The 16,389-nt window shown below is 39.3% G+C and overlaps 1 protein-coding gene across 4 annotated transcripts in view; it reads left to right on the top strand.

Annotated features, from left to right (window-relative positions):
- ARPC1A (actin related protein 2/3 complex subunit 1A) overlaps positions 1 to 16,389 on the top strand; it is a 29,029-nt gene that overhangs the window by 3,658 nt on the left and 8,982 nt on the right. For 3 of the 4 annotated variants that reach the window (XM_044915727.1, XM_044915725.1, XM_044915726.1), the window contains exons 1-4: positions 1,425 to 1,524; positions 6,056 to 6,160; positions 13,056 to 13,278; positions 15,243 to 15,350. In XM_044915727.1, coding sequence (XP_044771662.1) covers positions 1,461 to 1,524; positions 6,056 to 6,160; positions 13,056 to 13,278; positions 15,243 to 15,350 — 500 coding nt within the window. In that variant the 5' untranslated portion in view covers positions 1,425 to 1,460. Of the gene's footprint in view, positions 1 to 1,424; positions 1,525 to 6,055; positions 6,161 to 13,055; positions 13,279 to 15,242; positions 15,351 to 16,389 lie in introns of those variants that run through there. The other variant, XM_021680225.2, reaches the window with a different exon arrangement.

Raw genomic sequence — 16,389 nt, 5'->3', positions numbered from 1 at the left:
ATTTCAGGTAATGGTTGCCTCTTTGGTGGATCCAGATTTGGGTATCTATGAAATAGAGAATTTTATTTGACTTTGAGTGTAATGATGTGTCACAGATTCCTGCTTTTCATTTTCAGTAGAAAGTTTAAAGAGCAATGTAACAAACACCTGTATAGTATACTCTTTTTGTAGATTTACCAGTTGTTAACATTTTGCCAAATTTGCTCTTTATATATCTACTTGTCCTGAACTATTGAAAGTAAATTACAGAAGACATCATGACACTTCATCCCTAAACGCTTCATCATCTTTATATCCTAAGGGTTAGAACGTGCTCCTATCTAATGGCAAACAGTTATAGTTAAGACATTGAAAATAACTTCATATTGTTATGTAATATGTAGTATAAATTCATGTGTTGTTTATTGTACAAAATATGTCTTCTATGCCTGTTTTAAAAATATAGATTACAATCAAGTTTCATTTGTTGAATTAGAACAGTCCACTTCACACCCATTGCCTCTTATGAATAGTACAGGCCAGTTGTTTTATAGGATAGCATATATTCTGGTTTGAACTGTTTATTCCCCCTTTGTGTTATTTGACTAATTCCACCTCCCTTTATTTCCTCTAAACTGGAAAGTAGGTCTGGGTCTTGATTGGATTTAGAGCAAATATGTTTGGCAGAAATACTTGATAGGTGGGTTGGCCATATTACCAGGTTTCTCCAGGATAGTCCTGTGACCTGTTGTCATAACATAATTAATAATGCCCCTTTTTGCTTTCTTAAACATTTTCTGGTCTGGATGATAAGTGGTCACTATTTTTTTTTTAATTTTATGTATTTGTTTGACAGAGACACAGCAAGAGAGGGAACACAAGCAGGGGGAGTGGGAGAGGGAGAAGCAGGCTTCCCACTGAGCAGGGAGCCCGATGTGGGACTCGATCATGACCTGAGCTGAAGGCAGACGCTTAACGACTGAGCCACCTAGGCGCCCCAAGTGGTCACTATTTTTAAGTGATGATGTGTACTTTGTGTTTCCTCCCATCAGGAAGCCCATCAGATTAGATTGTTCCAGTCTTTTCAATAATAAGTTTGATCCCTTGGTTAAGATGGTGACTGCCAGATTTTTTTTGTTGTTAAGGCTCATTTTTCTCTCTTTGAAATTAGTAAATAATCTGTGGGATGATAATTTGAGACTGTGTGAATATCGTGTTCCCCGACAATCTTTAACCCATGGTTTTAGAGTCCCTTGATGACCCTGGACAGAATAAAGTATACCTTGGTGGTTACAATGCTTGTTGTATTTAAATGATTAAGTTTTGACATTGAGATTGATTTTTTAATGGGACAATACTGTTTTATTCATCCCCAAACACTGTGGTATCTCCAGACAACTTAAATATGTGTTGCCTGCCATTTTAAATGCTTTTTTCTGTTGCTTATTACAGCTTTCTAGCCTTTGAAAACACTAAGAATAATGTCCCTGCATCAGTTTTTACTAGAGCCAATCACCTGTCATGCCTGGAACAGGGATCGTACCCGTAAGTATGCTATTAATTTTACTCCTTTATTTTGGTGCCTTTGATATTTTTATATGTAAGCACTTTTTTAGGGGTCACATACTTGTGTCACATGTGAAAAGGGCATGGCCATGGATTCGAAAGGAAACTAGGTCAGTTGTTTGGTTTATAGATAAGAGAAACCAAGGCCTAGAGTTGCCAGTGGAAGGACTTTCCAGGGGTTAATGTTAGAGCCATTGCTTGCACCTAAGCCTTCTGGCTCTGTGTCCATATCTTTTTCTACAGTACCAGTTGGAGAATGGTTTATATCAGAGGCATCTTCCATTGCCTTAAGAGCCCAGCGTCGGGAATGGTTGTGTAGTGATGTCACAGTCATCCAATATCTAGTCAGAATACTAAGACCTAGAAATAAGCTATTACAGAGACATACAGTTTACTCCTGATGTGCTAAGAGCAGTATTAGCTACTATTTACTATATTATTTTAATAAGCTTGAGTTTCTAGTTTTCTGGCTCCAACCAAGCTTGAGTTTCTAGTTTTCTAGCTCCAACCAACTAGAAAGGGATGGAAAAGACTCTTAGAAGTAGGCACAGTACAACAAGCAAAGTGACAGAGTATGTAAGAGGGAGGCCAAAAAAACCCCTAAGAACAGACAGAAGTGTAGTAGTGTGCCCATGAGTTATTTTTAAAAATTAAATTATATTCACTGTCTTCTTTAAAATAAAGCTTTATTGAGGTGCCTGGGTGGCTCAGTCAGTTAAGCATCTGCCTTTGGCTCGGGTCACGATCCTAGGGTCCTGGGATCGAGCCCCGTGTCGGGCTCCCTGCTCAGTGGGGAGCCTGCTTCTCCCTCTTCCTTCCTCACAACCCCGAGATCATGACGTGAGCTGAAATCAAGAGCCAGATGCCCAACCTGCTGAGCCACCCAGGCTCCCCCTAGACATACCATATTTTCATCAGTTTATTCATCAGTTGGTGGCCATTTGGGTTGTTGCCACTTTTTGGCTATTACGAATAACGCTGCTGTGAACATTCACATACCAGTTTTTATGTGGACATATGTTTTCAGTTCCCTGAGTTTATACCTAGCAGTTGAATTTCTGGGTCATATGGTAACTATGTTGAACGTTTTGGGGAGCTGCCAGACTTTTCCAAAATGGCTATGCCATTTTACTTTCTCACTAGTAGTGTATGAAGGTTCCAGTTTCTCTGTGTCCTTGTCAACACTTATTATTATCTGTCTTTTTTTATTATAGCCCTGTACCCACTGTATTCTCGTAGGTATAAAGTAGTATCTTGTTGTAGTTTTGATTTGCATTTCCCTGTCAATGACTAATGATGTTGAGCATCTTTTCACATGTTTATTGGCTATTTGTATACCTTCTTTGGAAAAGTGTCTATTCAGATCCTTTGCCTATTTTTATTTATTTTTTTTTTTAAGATTTTTATTTATTGAGAGAGAATGATAGAGAGCATGAGAGGGTGGAGGGTCAGAGGGAGAAGCAGACTCCCCGCCGAGCAGGGAGCCCGATGCGGGACTCGATCCAGGGACTCCAGGATCATGACCTGAGCCGAAGGCAGTCGCTTAACCAACTGAGCCACCCAGGCGCCCTCCTTTGCCTATTTTTAAAATTAGGTTGTCTTTATTGTTGAGTGATAAGAGTTCTTTCTATATTCTGGATATAAGTCCCTTACACAATACATAATTTATAAAATCTCCCATTCTGTGGGGTGTCTTTTCACTTTCTTGATGATGTCCTCTGAAGCATTTTGTGCTTTTGAAAAAGTCCAGTTTGTTTTTTTCTTTTGCTGCTATGCATTTGCTGTTGTATCTAAGAAACCATTTAATTCAAGGTCACAAAGATGTATACCTGTGTTTTCTTCTAAGAGTCTTACAGTTTTAGCTCTTATATTTACATCTTGCATCCATTTCGAATTAATTTTTTGTATAAGGTGTGAGGTAGAGAGCCCAACTTCATCCTTTTGCATGTGGCTCTCCAGTTGTCCCAACACCATTTGTTGAAGACTATTCTCTCCTTAATGAACTGTTTTGGTACCCTTGTCAATAACCAGCTGACTGTAAATGTGAAGGATATTGGACTCTCAGTTCTGTTCATTGATCTTTATGTCTGTCCTAATGCTAGGACCACACTGTCTTGCTTACTGTAGCTTTGTAGTAAGTTCTGAAATTGAGAAGTGTGAGCTCCAACTTGTACTTCTTTCTCAAGATTCTTCTGGCTCTTCTAGGTCCCTTGCATTTCTGTATGAATTTAAGAGTCAGCTTATTAATTTCTGCAAAGAAGCCAGCTGAGGTTTCGATCTTTCAATCTAATATGTAACATGACAGGATGGTGAATCTAGAGCTTCTATTTTGTGCTCATCTCACAGTTTCATAGCTGAGTTTCCTATGTCTTCTGTCTCTACTTTCCCATGTAAAAATGGGTTTTTGTGGAGTATTTCCAATTATTTTTAGTAGAAAGTTATCATTGTTCTCATTTAAACTACTTGAAAAACTTGATAAATATTAAGACATAGTTTTGTTACTATAATTTGAAATTTGTAGCATTTTTCAGCTTTAGATTCAGATTTGGCTTTTGAAGCATCTTAGAAATTTAGAGAAATATATATAACTGGTTTTGAGAAAGTACTTAAAGTCTTAGGATTTTAGAGCTAGATATTTATCTGGTTCCACAGTTTCATCTGTAAAACAAGTGTAACTTTCCTAAGGAGGGAAAGGAAAAGTAATATAATAGAAAGGGGTAGGACTAGTAAATGATCTAAAGTCTGAATCATAGATCCTAATTTTAATTATAAGAAATCAGTGTTTTGGGTATCTGAGTGGCTCAGATGGTTAAGCGGCTGCCTTCGGCTCAGGTCATGATCCCAGGGTCCTGGGATGGAGTCCCACATCGGGCTCCCGCCTTAGCAGGGAGTCTTGCTTCTCCCTCCTTCTGCCCCTCCCCCCCGCTCGTGCGCACGCTCCCTCTCTCTCTCTCTCTCTCACAGTCTCTCTCTCAAATAAATAAAATCTTTAAAAAAAAAAGAAAGAAATCAGTGTTTTGGGGGTTTTTTAATGGATGAACTAGAAAGAGTGAAAAATCAATATAAATTCAAAAAAATTTATCATATATATGTATATTCTTAATATTTCAAATTGGTCTGAGAGATTTCTCTTGAAAACAGAATTTTATTTTGTGATTCATATTGGCTTTATTGTAAAGGAAAGCTTTGATGTATTTAATGAGCAGAATCAAGTTTGGGGTTTTTTTGTTTGTTTTTTGTTTTTGTTTTTTTTTTGGTGTTTGTTTTTATTGGTAGATCGATTCCAACCTGGGTGCGTGATAGCAGTAATGAGAATGTTTGAGCTATTTTCAGTGTTTCAGAAATTGTAACAGAAAGTAAATATTTGTTGCTGATAATGTTGGATAGGTGAACTAAAATGTCAAATATTTTTACTATGGGCTAAAATTTTATCAGCAAAGTATGATAACATTGTTTAATTCTTTTTTTTTTTTTTTTAAATAGTGGGAGTTCCACAGTTTTTTGTTTTTTGTTTTTTTAAAGATTTTATTTATTTATTTGAGAGAGAGAATGAGATACAGCATGAGAGGGGGGAGGGTCAGAGGGAGAAGCAGACTCCCCGCTGAGCAGGGAGCCCGATGTGGGACTTGATCCTGGGACTCCAGGATCATGACCTGAGCCGAAGGCAGTTGCTTAACCAACTGAGCCACCCAGGCGCCCAACATTGTTTAATTCTTACTGATTAGAATCTTTACTTAATAGTTTTATATGTCTCTAGTAAAATGAATTTTTATTTATTTTTCTTAAGGTTTTATTTATTTATTTGAGAGAGAGATATCATGAGCAGGGGGCAGAGGTAGAGGGAGAGGCAGACTCCTCACTGAGCAGAGCCTGATGTGGGACTCGATCCCAGGACTCTGGGATCATGACCCGAGCCGAAGGCAGACCCTTAACCAACTTAGCTACCCAGGCACCCTAAAATTAATTTTTAAATTCAGTTTTTCTACAAAACATTTTAAAATATGGGATCCAAGTAGAGGTAAAAATAATAAGAGGAATTTTTCAGGGGTAAATCTTGGGAACCATTTTTTTAAAACAGATTTCTTACTCCTTCCTTGAAACTATTTTTAAAATGCCGACTCTTGGCATGCCTTGCTGGCTCATTTTGGTGGGGCATGCGACTCTTGACTTTGGGGTTGTGAGTTCGATGTTGGGTGTAGAGATTACTCAAATAAATAAAATCTAAAAACAAAACAAAACAAGGACATCTGGGTGGCTCAGTTGGTTAAACCTCTGCCTTCGGCTCAGGTCATGATCCCCTGGTCCTGGGATTGAGTCCTGCATCCGGCTCCTTGCTCAGCAGGGAGCCTGCTTCTCCCTCTGCCTGCCACTCCCCGTTTCTGTGCGCCACCTCTCTCTCTGACAAATAAATAAAATCTTTGAAGAAGAAAAAAAAAAAACAACTGTAACATATCTCTTTTTTGGTGACAATTTCAAGTTTAGGTGTTAACTGTTGACTTTTTTCCTCCAGAGATTGCTCTTAGCCCCAATAATCACGAAGTCCACATCTATAAGAAGAACGGGAGCCAGTGGGTGAAAGCTCATGAACTCAAGGAGCACAACGGACACATTACAGGTAAAGGAAGATGATACTTGCAAATTGAGCACTCTTCCATTAAATAAAGAGCCTGATAAAGTAAGTCTGCCTTAATATTTAAAGTCATGCAGGATTTACTGAGTTTTCTCTAGAAAACTTGAGAAAATAATCATCATAGTGATCTCAGGTTTTTTTTGTTTTTTTTTTTAAAGATTTTATTTATTTGACAGAGCACAAGCAGAGGGAGAGAGAGGGAGAAGCAGGTTCCCTGCTGAGCAAGGAGCCCGATGTGGGACTCGATCCCAGGACCCTGGGATCATGACCTGGGCCGAAGGCAGCCGCTTAACTGACTGAGCCACCCAGGCGTCCCGTGATCTCAGTTTTTAAGTGCTTCTTTTAGCCCAGCTGGTTCACAGCACTCCACTAGTGTATGGAAAACACTGATCCTACTCTGAGGAGTGAAGAGCTTAGATGAGGTGACAAGATGAGAATGTGAAAACTAGACATCTAGTGTGTCAGCTGTGGGAAAACATAAGCCAGACTGTGTTCCCAAGTGAGGGGACACAGTGTCTTCCAAACGCTTTCTGTATGTTGTTTGTGGGGCGAGGAAGACATTCCAAAATACTGAAAAGGACAAAGAGTAACGTAACAAACACCCACATTGCCACCACCTAGAATTAACAACCGTGCCAGGGTACTGAGAAAACAGAGCTTTATTTTTTTTATTTTTTATTTTTTTAAGATTTTTAAATTTTTATTTATTTGACAGAGATAGAGAGAGACAGCGAGAGAGGGAACACAAGCAGCGGGGGAGGGAGAGGGAGAAGCAGGCTTCCCGATGGGCAGGGAGCCCGATGTGGGGCTCGATCCCAGGATCCTGGGATCATGACCCGAGCTAAAGGCAGACGCTTAACGACAGCCACCCAGGCGCCCCAAAAACAGAGCTTTAATAATAAGGAGTATTATTCAAGGTAACAGTACAGTCCCCTCCCACCGCCAGTCCTATTCCCATCCCCAGAAGCAGTCTGTAATTTGGTATGACATTGTCCCAGTTCATTTTTAATACTTGTACGTGGGGCGCCTGGGTGGCTCAGTCATTAATCGTCTGCCTTCGGCTCGGGTCATGATGCCGGGGTTCTGGGGTCGAGCCCTGCATCGGGCTCCCTGCTCCGCCGGGAGCCTGCTACTCCCTTTCCCACTCCCCCTGCTTGTGTTCCCTCTCTTCGCTGTGTTGTGTCTCTGTCAAATAAATAAAAATAATAACAATACTACTACTAATACTTGCGCGTACACGTATATGTATTCGTAAGCAGTCGTCAGTACTCGGGGCTGGTATGTTCAAGCGCTACATAAATGGCGTCATGTTGTGCATCTCCAGTTTGCTTTTGTATTTCACGTTGTTCCTGAGTTCTCTGTTGATCAGGTTTATTCCTTTTAACCACTGTTTAACAATTCATACCTTGTTTATTTACTCTTCTCTCCACTGAAGGATGTTTAGGTTGTTTGCAGTTTTTCCTGATGGTGAAGTGCTAAATCGATCATCCCCGTGCAGGTCTCTTTGTACATGCGTGAATGTTTGTTTATGGCAAACTTGTACTGCTGGGGTGTGCACATGCTCAGCTTTGCTAGGCATGGTCATACTGCCTTCATCCTGGCCCCCTGGTATGGGAGTGCTTATCTTCCCCCATCCCACACGTACTTGATACGATCAGAGGGTCTGATGAGTGAAAGGTTGTGTCTCTAGAAATTGCATTTTCCTGATTAATAAAAAGGTTGGGCATATTTTCTGATGTTTATTAGCCATGCTGGATTTCTTTCTCAGACTTTATTGTTCATTACTCCTGATCATTTTTCCATTGAGTTTTTATCCTTTTCTTGTTGAGTCATGGAAGACAGGATCTTAAAGCATTGGCTCTGAGGCAGTTTCCTGAGTGTACATTAGCTTTCATCTTTGACAAAAACTCTCGATGAATAGATGGATAAAGGCGGCAAGCAGAGTAGTGCTGAGTTTCATTAAGCAGGTATCAAATAAGGGAGGAGGAGGAGTAAGATAAAAATGGAGAATTTCTCTAATGGTTTTCAGAATTCAGTGAATCAAATCCTGATACCAGATTTCAAGAGAATGAATTGCTTTTTTGTGAGGTTAGGTATCTGGCTATTTTTAAAAGAACATACTCACTTACTGCTGTGTTCAGAAAGAATTCTTGTTCCTTGATCCTTACTACTATAATTTTTTCTTTATCCATTTTCTGGCAGAGTTGATTCAGCCTCTTGCTTTGAACAGTTTGGTCAAGCATGTCAGAACTTATTCTCCATAACTTTTCTTTTTATTTTTTTTTAAGATTTTATTTATTTGACAGAGAGAGACACAGCGAGAGAGGGAACACAAGCAAGGGGAGTGGGAGAGGGAGAAGCAGGCTTCCCTGCAGGGAGCAGGGAGCCCGATGTGGGGCTCGATCCCAGGACTCTGGGATCATGACCTGAGCCGAAGGCAGACGCTTAAGGACTGAGCCACCCAGGCGCCCCTCTCCATAACTTTTCAATTACAAATTTTTCACTGCAGTCTTGGATTGTCCCTCTCTTCACAATGACATTTGCTCTTAAGTGGGCAGCAAAGTGACTGATAATGAATTTTTTTTTTAACTGTGACCCTGAAATTGCTTCTTGTCCTCCAACATACTGATTAGCTTAAAGATATCCTTCCCCCCAACCAGAGAAAAACAGCATGTTTTGACCTTCTGCCCCCTTTCCATTGTATTCCCCAGCAAAAACTCATGACCATCCCTTCTTGTTTTTGCCAATGATTTGTATGTGATGCTAGTGAGCATCAGAGCCAACTGACCATATTACTGAGCTAGCACGAAAGACATAATTTATAATTTCTATTTTTGTTGCTATTGCTTTCCCATGACCTTATTTCTATTAGGTTTGGCCCATTTTCTTTACATTCCTTTGCCAGTGGCCTTGTGGCCTAAAAATAAGAACATTCATACTTTAAATTGGAATTTTAGCATTAGGAAATACTTCTAAGTGAGAAAGGGCTAAGGTGAAAGACCAAAGAAATAGCCAAAAAAGTGAAATAGTTATGTTCTTCTTCTCATCTGCTTCTCTTTTGGAATCCTTTGAACTTGGGCCTGTTTTCATCCAAAGGTTCAAATGACATTTTTTTTAGATCTGAAAAAACTTTTGTTGGAAAAATCTAAATATAACTCTGTGGCAAGAGACCAAGGATCATACATATTTTCTCATAAAGATAGTAACTACAGAAAAAAAAAGAAAGAAATCTTCTGAAGTTTTCTAGAAGAAAAGACCAGTCATTACTACAGAGAAAAAGAGTATGGTTAATATCAAAGAGAAATCAGAGTCCTGGTGTTTGTTTCTGTGAGTTTCTTTTTTTGTGTTAAAAGTGATCACTCTCTTTAAAAGAAAAATTTACTATGGACAGTTTTAAACAGATAACATAAAAAAGGAAGAATAACATAGTGAGCCCCTGTATACCCATCATCACCCAGATTCAGCAGTTACCACCTCACAGCCAACCTTGTTTTCAACTCATTTCCTCCTTGTATAGTTTGGAAGTACATGCCAGACACTGTATCATTTCATATTTCAGTTTGTGTCTCTAAAAGAGAAGGACTCTTCTTTTCAATAATAACTGATACAGTAATTTTAGTGGGGACCTTAATAAGGTGCACACATGGTTGTGATTAGTTGATATATCTCTTAAGTCTTTTGTCTATAGGTTCTCTTTCTTCTCTTTAACTTTGTAATTTATTTGTGAAGAAAACTGAGAAATCAGGTTGTTTGTCCTGTAGTGTTTTCTAGAACTTGGATTTTACTGATTGCAAGCCCGTGGTATTTTACATATTTTTCTGTCCTCATATTTCTTGTAAATTGCTAGTTGAAGGTAGGGAGTTAGGAAGTTCTTTCGTCAAGGATGCACATGGTGTCTAGTCATTGTTCTATGATGCTAGCAACTGTCAATGATCAGTGGCCATATCCATTCATTTAATAGTGGCCGCAGCGTGGTGGTATTCTAAATCTGTCATTTCCTTTCTGTTAGTTGGTTACATTTATAAGAGACACTTCCCTTCATCTACTGTTTGGCTACCTGGATGTATAGTTAGTATGGAAAAAACAGGGTAGATGCTTGAGTCTCTTCCTTTGCCTTTAAAGCCTTCTGATGGAATTAAAATAGTATTTAAAATATTTTTTTGAATAAACTTAAATTTTTAAAATAAGAGAATAAAAAAAGTAAATAAAAAGTTAAAAGCTAATGTCATCTAAAATACTTTGAAGCTGTGACTCTTTTTACAGCTTCCATACTCAAATGAAAGATGTAGCTAGACTAGAAGCATAAAACAAAGCAGAATACGGTCCCTTGTGTTTTTTTTGGAGAGTATGGATCTGTTGATTTTTAAAAGTGCCTCATGCTTAAGCACCTCAGGAATTCTTACAACATTATGTGTTTAATCAGAGTGGTGATCATATGGAATAAGGGGTGAAATTTTAGATTGTCAAAATCATCACAAAATCACTGAGCTTTCTCATTATAAGGCAATATTCTGGATGTTAGGGGACACATTTGTCTTCTATTGCTGTGTAACAAATACTGCAAACTTAGCAGCTTAACCAAAGCACATTTATTATCTCACAGTTTTTGTGGGTCAAGAGTTCGGGCATGGCTTATCTGGAACCCCTGCCTAGGGTCTTGAAAGTTGTAATCAAGGTGTCAGCCAGGGACGAGTTCTCATCAGAGGCTTGACCAGGGAAGAATCCACTTCCAAACTCCTTCAGGTTGTTGGGAGTAGAATTTCCTAGCAGCTGTAAGATTCATGTAATGTAATCTTGTCCACTAATCATGTACATCTAATCACCTTTCCACCATTCCATTGATTAGAAGCAAGTCACAGGTCCTGCCCACACCTATAGGGAGGGGACTTCCCTAGGGTCTGCCCACCACAATAGTTTCAAAGACTTCTTATTTTCAAGAAGCTTGTAATCAAGTTAAGAAAACAAGACATTCATAAAAATAACAATATTTTGCATCACACTTTGGGGAATTTATCATAGATCATTTTAACCAGAACAAAAAGGTATGTTCCTGAATGTTTATTCCAATGTTACCTATTTTAATAAATGATTGGAGACTAACAAAGCATTCAACAATGGGATGTTTTGGGAAATTATTATGATAAGATCAATGTTCTGAAATAATGCATAACCAGTACTAATTTATAAAAAGGAGAAGAAAATGTTTGCCATAGTATTAATATCATTTTGGGGGAGAAATGTGTATGGACATAAGAATGGGGGCAGGGCTTTGTCTCCTTCCTTTGTGGTGTTTGTTTCTTGCGGGTTTTACTTTTGTAGTTAAAAATAAAACTTAAAATCTGGGGCACCTGGGTGGCTCAGTCGGTTAAGCATCTGCCTTTGGCTCTGGTCATGATCCCAGGGTCCTGGGATCGAGCCCCAAGTCGGTCTCCCTGCTCGGCGGGGAGCCTGCTTCTCCCTCTCCTTCTGCCTGCCGCTCTGCCTGCTTGTGTTGTGCTCTCTCTGTCTCTGTCGAATAAATAAATAAAATCTTTTTAAAATAATAAATAAATAAAACCTAAAATCTAATAAAGAGGGCTGCAAAACTATCCTATAATGAATGGACTTTGCAGTCAAAATACACATCACTTAGAATGCACTCCCCCATATCTTTTTCCCCCTCAGTGGTGCAAATAATTGAGCAGACTATTCCTGTAGGTGAAAGAATGAATGAACTCTTCATACAACTAAAGTCATTGTGAGTTACGACCAATGGAAACTTTGATTTATATTCATTTTACTTTTTTCCCTATGTTAAGAATGATAATGATTAATTTTTAGGAAGATACCTATCATAAGAATTTATTAGTTGGGACACCTGTGTGGCTTAGTCAGTTAAGTGTCTGACTCTTGCTCAGCTCAGGTCTTGACCTCAGGGTTTGAGTTCAAGCCCCATGTTGGGCTCCATGTTGGGCGTGGAGCCTCCTTAAAAAAAAAAAGAATTTATTAGTAACATTTCTATATGTTCAATGTGGAATTATATTTGTATTGATCCTTCACGGAGCCATCAAATAAGTAAAAGTCTGGCCAAATATGAAAAATAATCCATACATACTTAGATTTCTTCCTGGTTTAGATGCAAAGATACTCAGGGTCCCTTTCTAGAACCTGTAGCTTATAGAAAAGGTATTTAGGTTAGTTTAAATGACAGTGACCCTCAGAAGAATATATAATGAGTCACAATTTGTATTTTGCCTCCGTTTACTAAAGATTTTTTTTTAATTTAATTGACAGAGAGAGAGGGAACACAAGCAGGGGGAGTGGGAGAGGGAGAAGCAGGCTTCCTGCTGAGCAGAGAGCCCGATGCGGGGCTCGGTCCCAGGACCCTGGGATCATGACCTGAGCTGAAGGCAGTCGCCCAACCAACTGAGCCACCCAGGCGCCCACTACTAAAGATTATTTTAATTTACCCTGATGTTTTATTTAGATGTGACGTAGCAGATTTTCAGTTGATATCATGGAGTGAGGTCTGTTAATGAATGAATAAAGGTAGTTTTAAACCCCCCCAAAATCTAATAACGAGAAAAGAAAAAGGTCTTTACACCAGATCACTTTAGAAACCTGTGAATGGGTGGTAGAATGCCCCTGTTTAATTTTGTAACCTCCACAGTCAAAACAGCTCTGTTCTGCCTGGCCTCGTGGAGGATCCCGAGTTACAGAACTTTGCAGAGAAACCTTGCCTTTGCGTGTGAGGTGATGATCAGGACCATAGATGAGGGGAAGGTTGGGGGTGGGGAGGAAGATACCAAGCCCACTTCTAGCCCTGCCATGGCAGTGCCCACCTGGCTGACGCTCTTGTCATTGGCCAGGCAAAGCAGATGACACCACGTCTCACTTGCAGGTATCGACTGGGCTCCCAAGAGTGACCGCATCGTCACCTGTGGGGCAGACCGCAATGCCTATGTCTGGAGTCAGAAAGATGGTGTCTGGAAGCCAACCCTGGTGATCCTGAGAATTAATCGTGCAGCGACTTTCGTCAAGTGGTCCCCGCTAGAGAACAAATTTGCTGTGGGAAGTGGAGCACGACTCATTTCTGTTTGTTACTTTGAGTCTGAAAATGACTGGTGAGCAATATCTGAGTATTTCTTATTTCTCTCTGTGGAATTATACATTTGGACCACTGTTCCTGGTGACTTCCTGAAGCACTGGGTGAAGGCTTAACTATAACTTCAGTGTTTCCTCATCTGGAGATTTTTTTTTTTCCTCTGAAGATCTCTGTTCCCTCTGAGCAGTTTTCCTTCTTATATGCACGTTGAGTCAAATATCACATCTTTCTCATGTTGATGCAGACCTGTGGCCCCATGTTCTGATTTCCTAACTGGTAGGTTCTATAAGATGCTACTATTCTTCTCATTCTGTGCTGTCCAAATTGTTTTCTTACTCTTACAGGTAACTCATAAACTTGAGAGATTCCCATGCATGACCTGAGAAGTAATTTTTTTCCTCACAACTCTGTCTACTTAAAATAAGATTCCTGCAGATAACAATGTACTCCTTTAAAATTTATTGGCTAACCAAATCTGTCTTGGTATAATATTTTTTTCACTTAAACTGCTGGGAGTAAAACCTGACTGGGATCTTGGCACTATCGTCAGCCTGTTGTACCTTCTGCATAAATCACTTACAGCTGAGCCACTAAAAATACAGAGACTGATTTTATGGCTAAGTAACTTATTGTAAATAACCCTTCTCGCCTACTTTGATAAGAAAACGACTCTGCTCTAGGTGGCACACATTCACAAAGGGTGGTAAATAGCCTTCAACATGGAATTGTCATTCAGTAAGAATCTGGCAGTGTTTGTATTTGTCCTAAAAATAGCACAGTACACATTACTCTTTGTGTCACTGTTACTGGTTGCTTTCTGCTGAAACAGTGGAAGGAACAGATTATATTATGTTTTGTGAAATTTAGTGAAATCTCACAAATTCTGATTCTTTGGAAAGAAAGTCTGAATTTGCAACAAGATTAAATTACGAATTTAAGACCTGCATTTTTCTTTTAAGTATGTGTAAAAATAAGCCTAACAAAACGTTGCCTGCCAGAAATCATTTTAGGAGACTCACTGTAATGAATAGATAAAAACTTTCCTTCCTAGGTAACGTTCAACCTCAGAGATTGTTCACATTTTTATTCATTGAAAAATAGTCTCAAATATAGGTAAATTGGGCTGTTCTATAGTACAGGGTTGTCATTTGAACAAGCTGTGTGTTCAGGGGAGTTTCTCAGCTATAGAACAACATTTCACTGGAGTGATGTGAATACAACAATCTCTAAAAGCCTATAACTGCATTACAAGCAAGTCAGAACACTTGTCTGTTTTTCAGAAGGAAATTTTTTAGATAGGTTCCTCAGAGAAAGATTTTGTGGAAAAGTAATTTGGCATTCAAGGATGGGCGTTCGGCTCGATATTAAGTCTCTCGGCTCTTAAACAGAACATGATTGGTTTTTAAGCAGCAGTTTAGAGGCAGAAATTGAATTAGTGAAGCCAGAATAAAGACTGATCTCAGACATAAATAAACTTTTTGAGTGGAGGAGAATTAGAACCTCCAACAAGAGGTTGCTATTTTCTTGGTTGTGATTTCTCTGAAAAAAATAATAATAATAATAATTTGCAGCTTCACAGAGACATAGAAAGGAAATTGAGCTATTTTACAAGCCAAACTTAACCCAAAATGAAATAATAGATTACTGAGTATTTGTCATAAAAATTTAAGTAATTCCAACCCCACCTTTTATTTTAAAGGTTAAAGTCACATGTAATCTGAAACTCCATGACCAGTATCCAGAGTTAATCTATAAATACAGTTACTCACAGGGATCCCTGGTTGCCAGGAAGATTCAGTGGTAAGAACGTCAGACCCTAAAAGAACAGAAAGGACTATTATGGCTCTTCTTCCTCTCTCCGTTCCTCTCTGTGGCAGAGGAGCGGGTCGCCACATGGGTATCACCTGACACACCTTTGTTAGGCCCTTTGGGAACTGTTGCTCAATGTGTGGATAAACTGAAACAGATTTTCTCCTTTTGTAGGTGGGTAAGCAAGCACATTAAAAAGCCAATTCGCTCCACGGTCCTCAGCTTGGATTGGCATCCCAACAATGTTTTGCTGGCAGCAGGATCATGTGATTTCAAATGCAGGTGGGAACAAATAAGAACTGGTAGACAGAATTGATCTGTTCCTTGTTCATCTTTCAAGTATTTCTCAGGTTAACCTTGTCTTTGCAAGGTACAATGCTAGGTACCATGAGGGACTCAGAGGTAGAAGGAGCTTGTGATCTAGGAAAGCAAGCACAGAAGTCACGGAGGGGGTAAGAAGTAGACTTGGGAGGTGCAGGAGGAGGGAGCTGCGTGGGTGGGGCCGGGGACGTTTTCCTTGGGCAGAACATCATGTTTGGAGCAGAGGTATAGTGGCCCTCAGACTGCGGTATTATTTCTCATTTTGTAACCCAGGCAGGGACTTGGCAAATTCCAGGCTGAAGCTAAGATGAACAAAACATAGCTAAACAGTGCTCTGCTGAGCTATTACTGTGTTCTTCCTTTTCAGTTCAAGCTTTTTATTTGTTGTTAGCGTGAGGCCAGAAGAAACACAGCCACTTTGCTAAGAGCTTTAAGGATCATACAGTGTAATTGCTTTTTACAGTTACTCTTTACCAAGAAGGCTTTTTTTCCCTTAGCCCAAAGAAAAGCAAATAAATGTTACTTCACATTGACAATATGGTGGGTTGGGAGATGGTATGCATCTTTCTTTAGTAGGCTATTTGGAGAATTTCCAGAAAACCTGGCTAGTAATTTATATCCAAGAATATCCAGTGGTTTGGTTTTTGTTTTTGTTTTTTTAAGATGTGTGTGGGAATTTGTGGAATGGGGATACACCAGCGTCAAGGCACTCTGGAAAAAGACTGGTTCTTCTACTTAAGAACCAATGTAATTCTCTAGGAGAATTCAGGAGTTTTGTTGTCTGATGTGTTACCCAGAGTCATTCTAGCTCCCTTGAAGGATGGAACTGAATGATCCATACCACCTGAATTCTCAGGTTATGTCTAAAAGAATCTGGTTATGAAAATAGGTTGCCAATTTTTTTGATAATACTAATTTCCAGAAGCAAACTTAGCTTTGAATTGTGGTCCTTTGGGTAAGAGTCTGTTCAGTTCACAGTCTCCAGTTGGCGACTGAGAGA

This window comes from Neomonachus schauinslandi, chromosome 5, assembly GCF_002201575.2.
Source record: "Neomonachus schauinslandi chromosome 5, ASM220157v2, whole genome shotgun sequence".
NCBI classification, from domain to species: domain Eukaryota; kingdom Metazoa; phylum Chordata; class Mammalia; order Carnivora; family Phocidae; genus Neomonachus; species Neomonachus schauinslandi.
The sequence above is the reverse complement of the archived record's forward strand: the minus strand, read 5'-3'. Positions and strand labels throughout refer to the sequence as shown.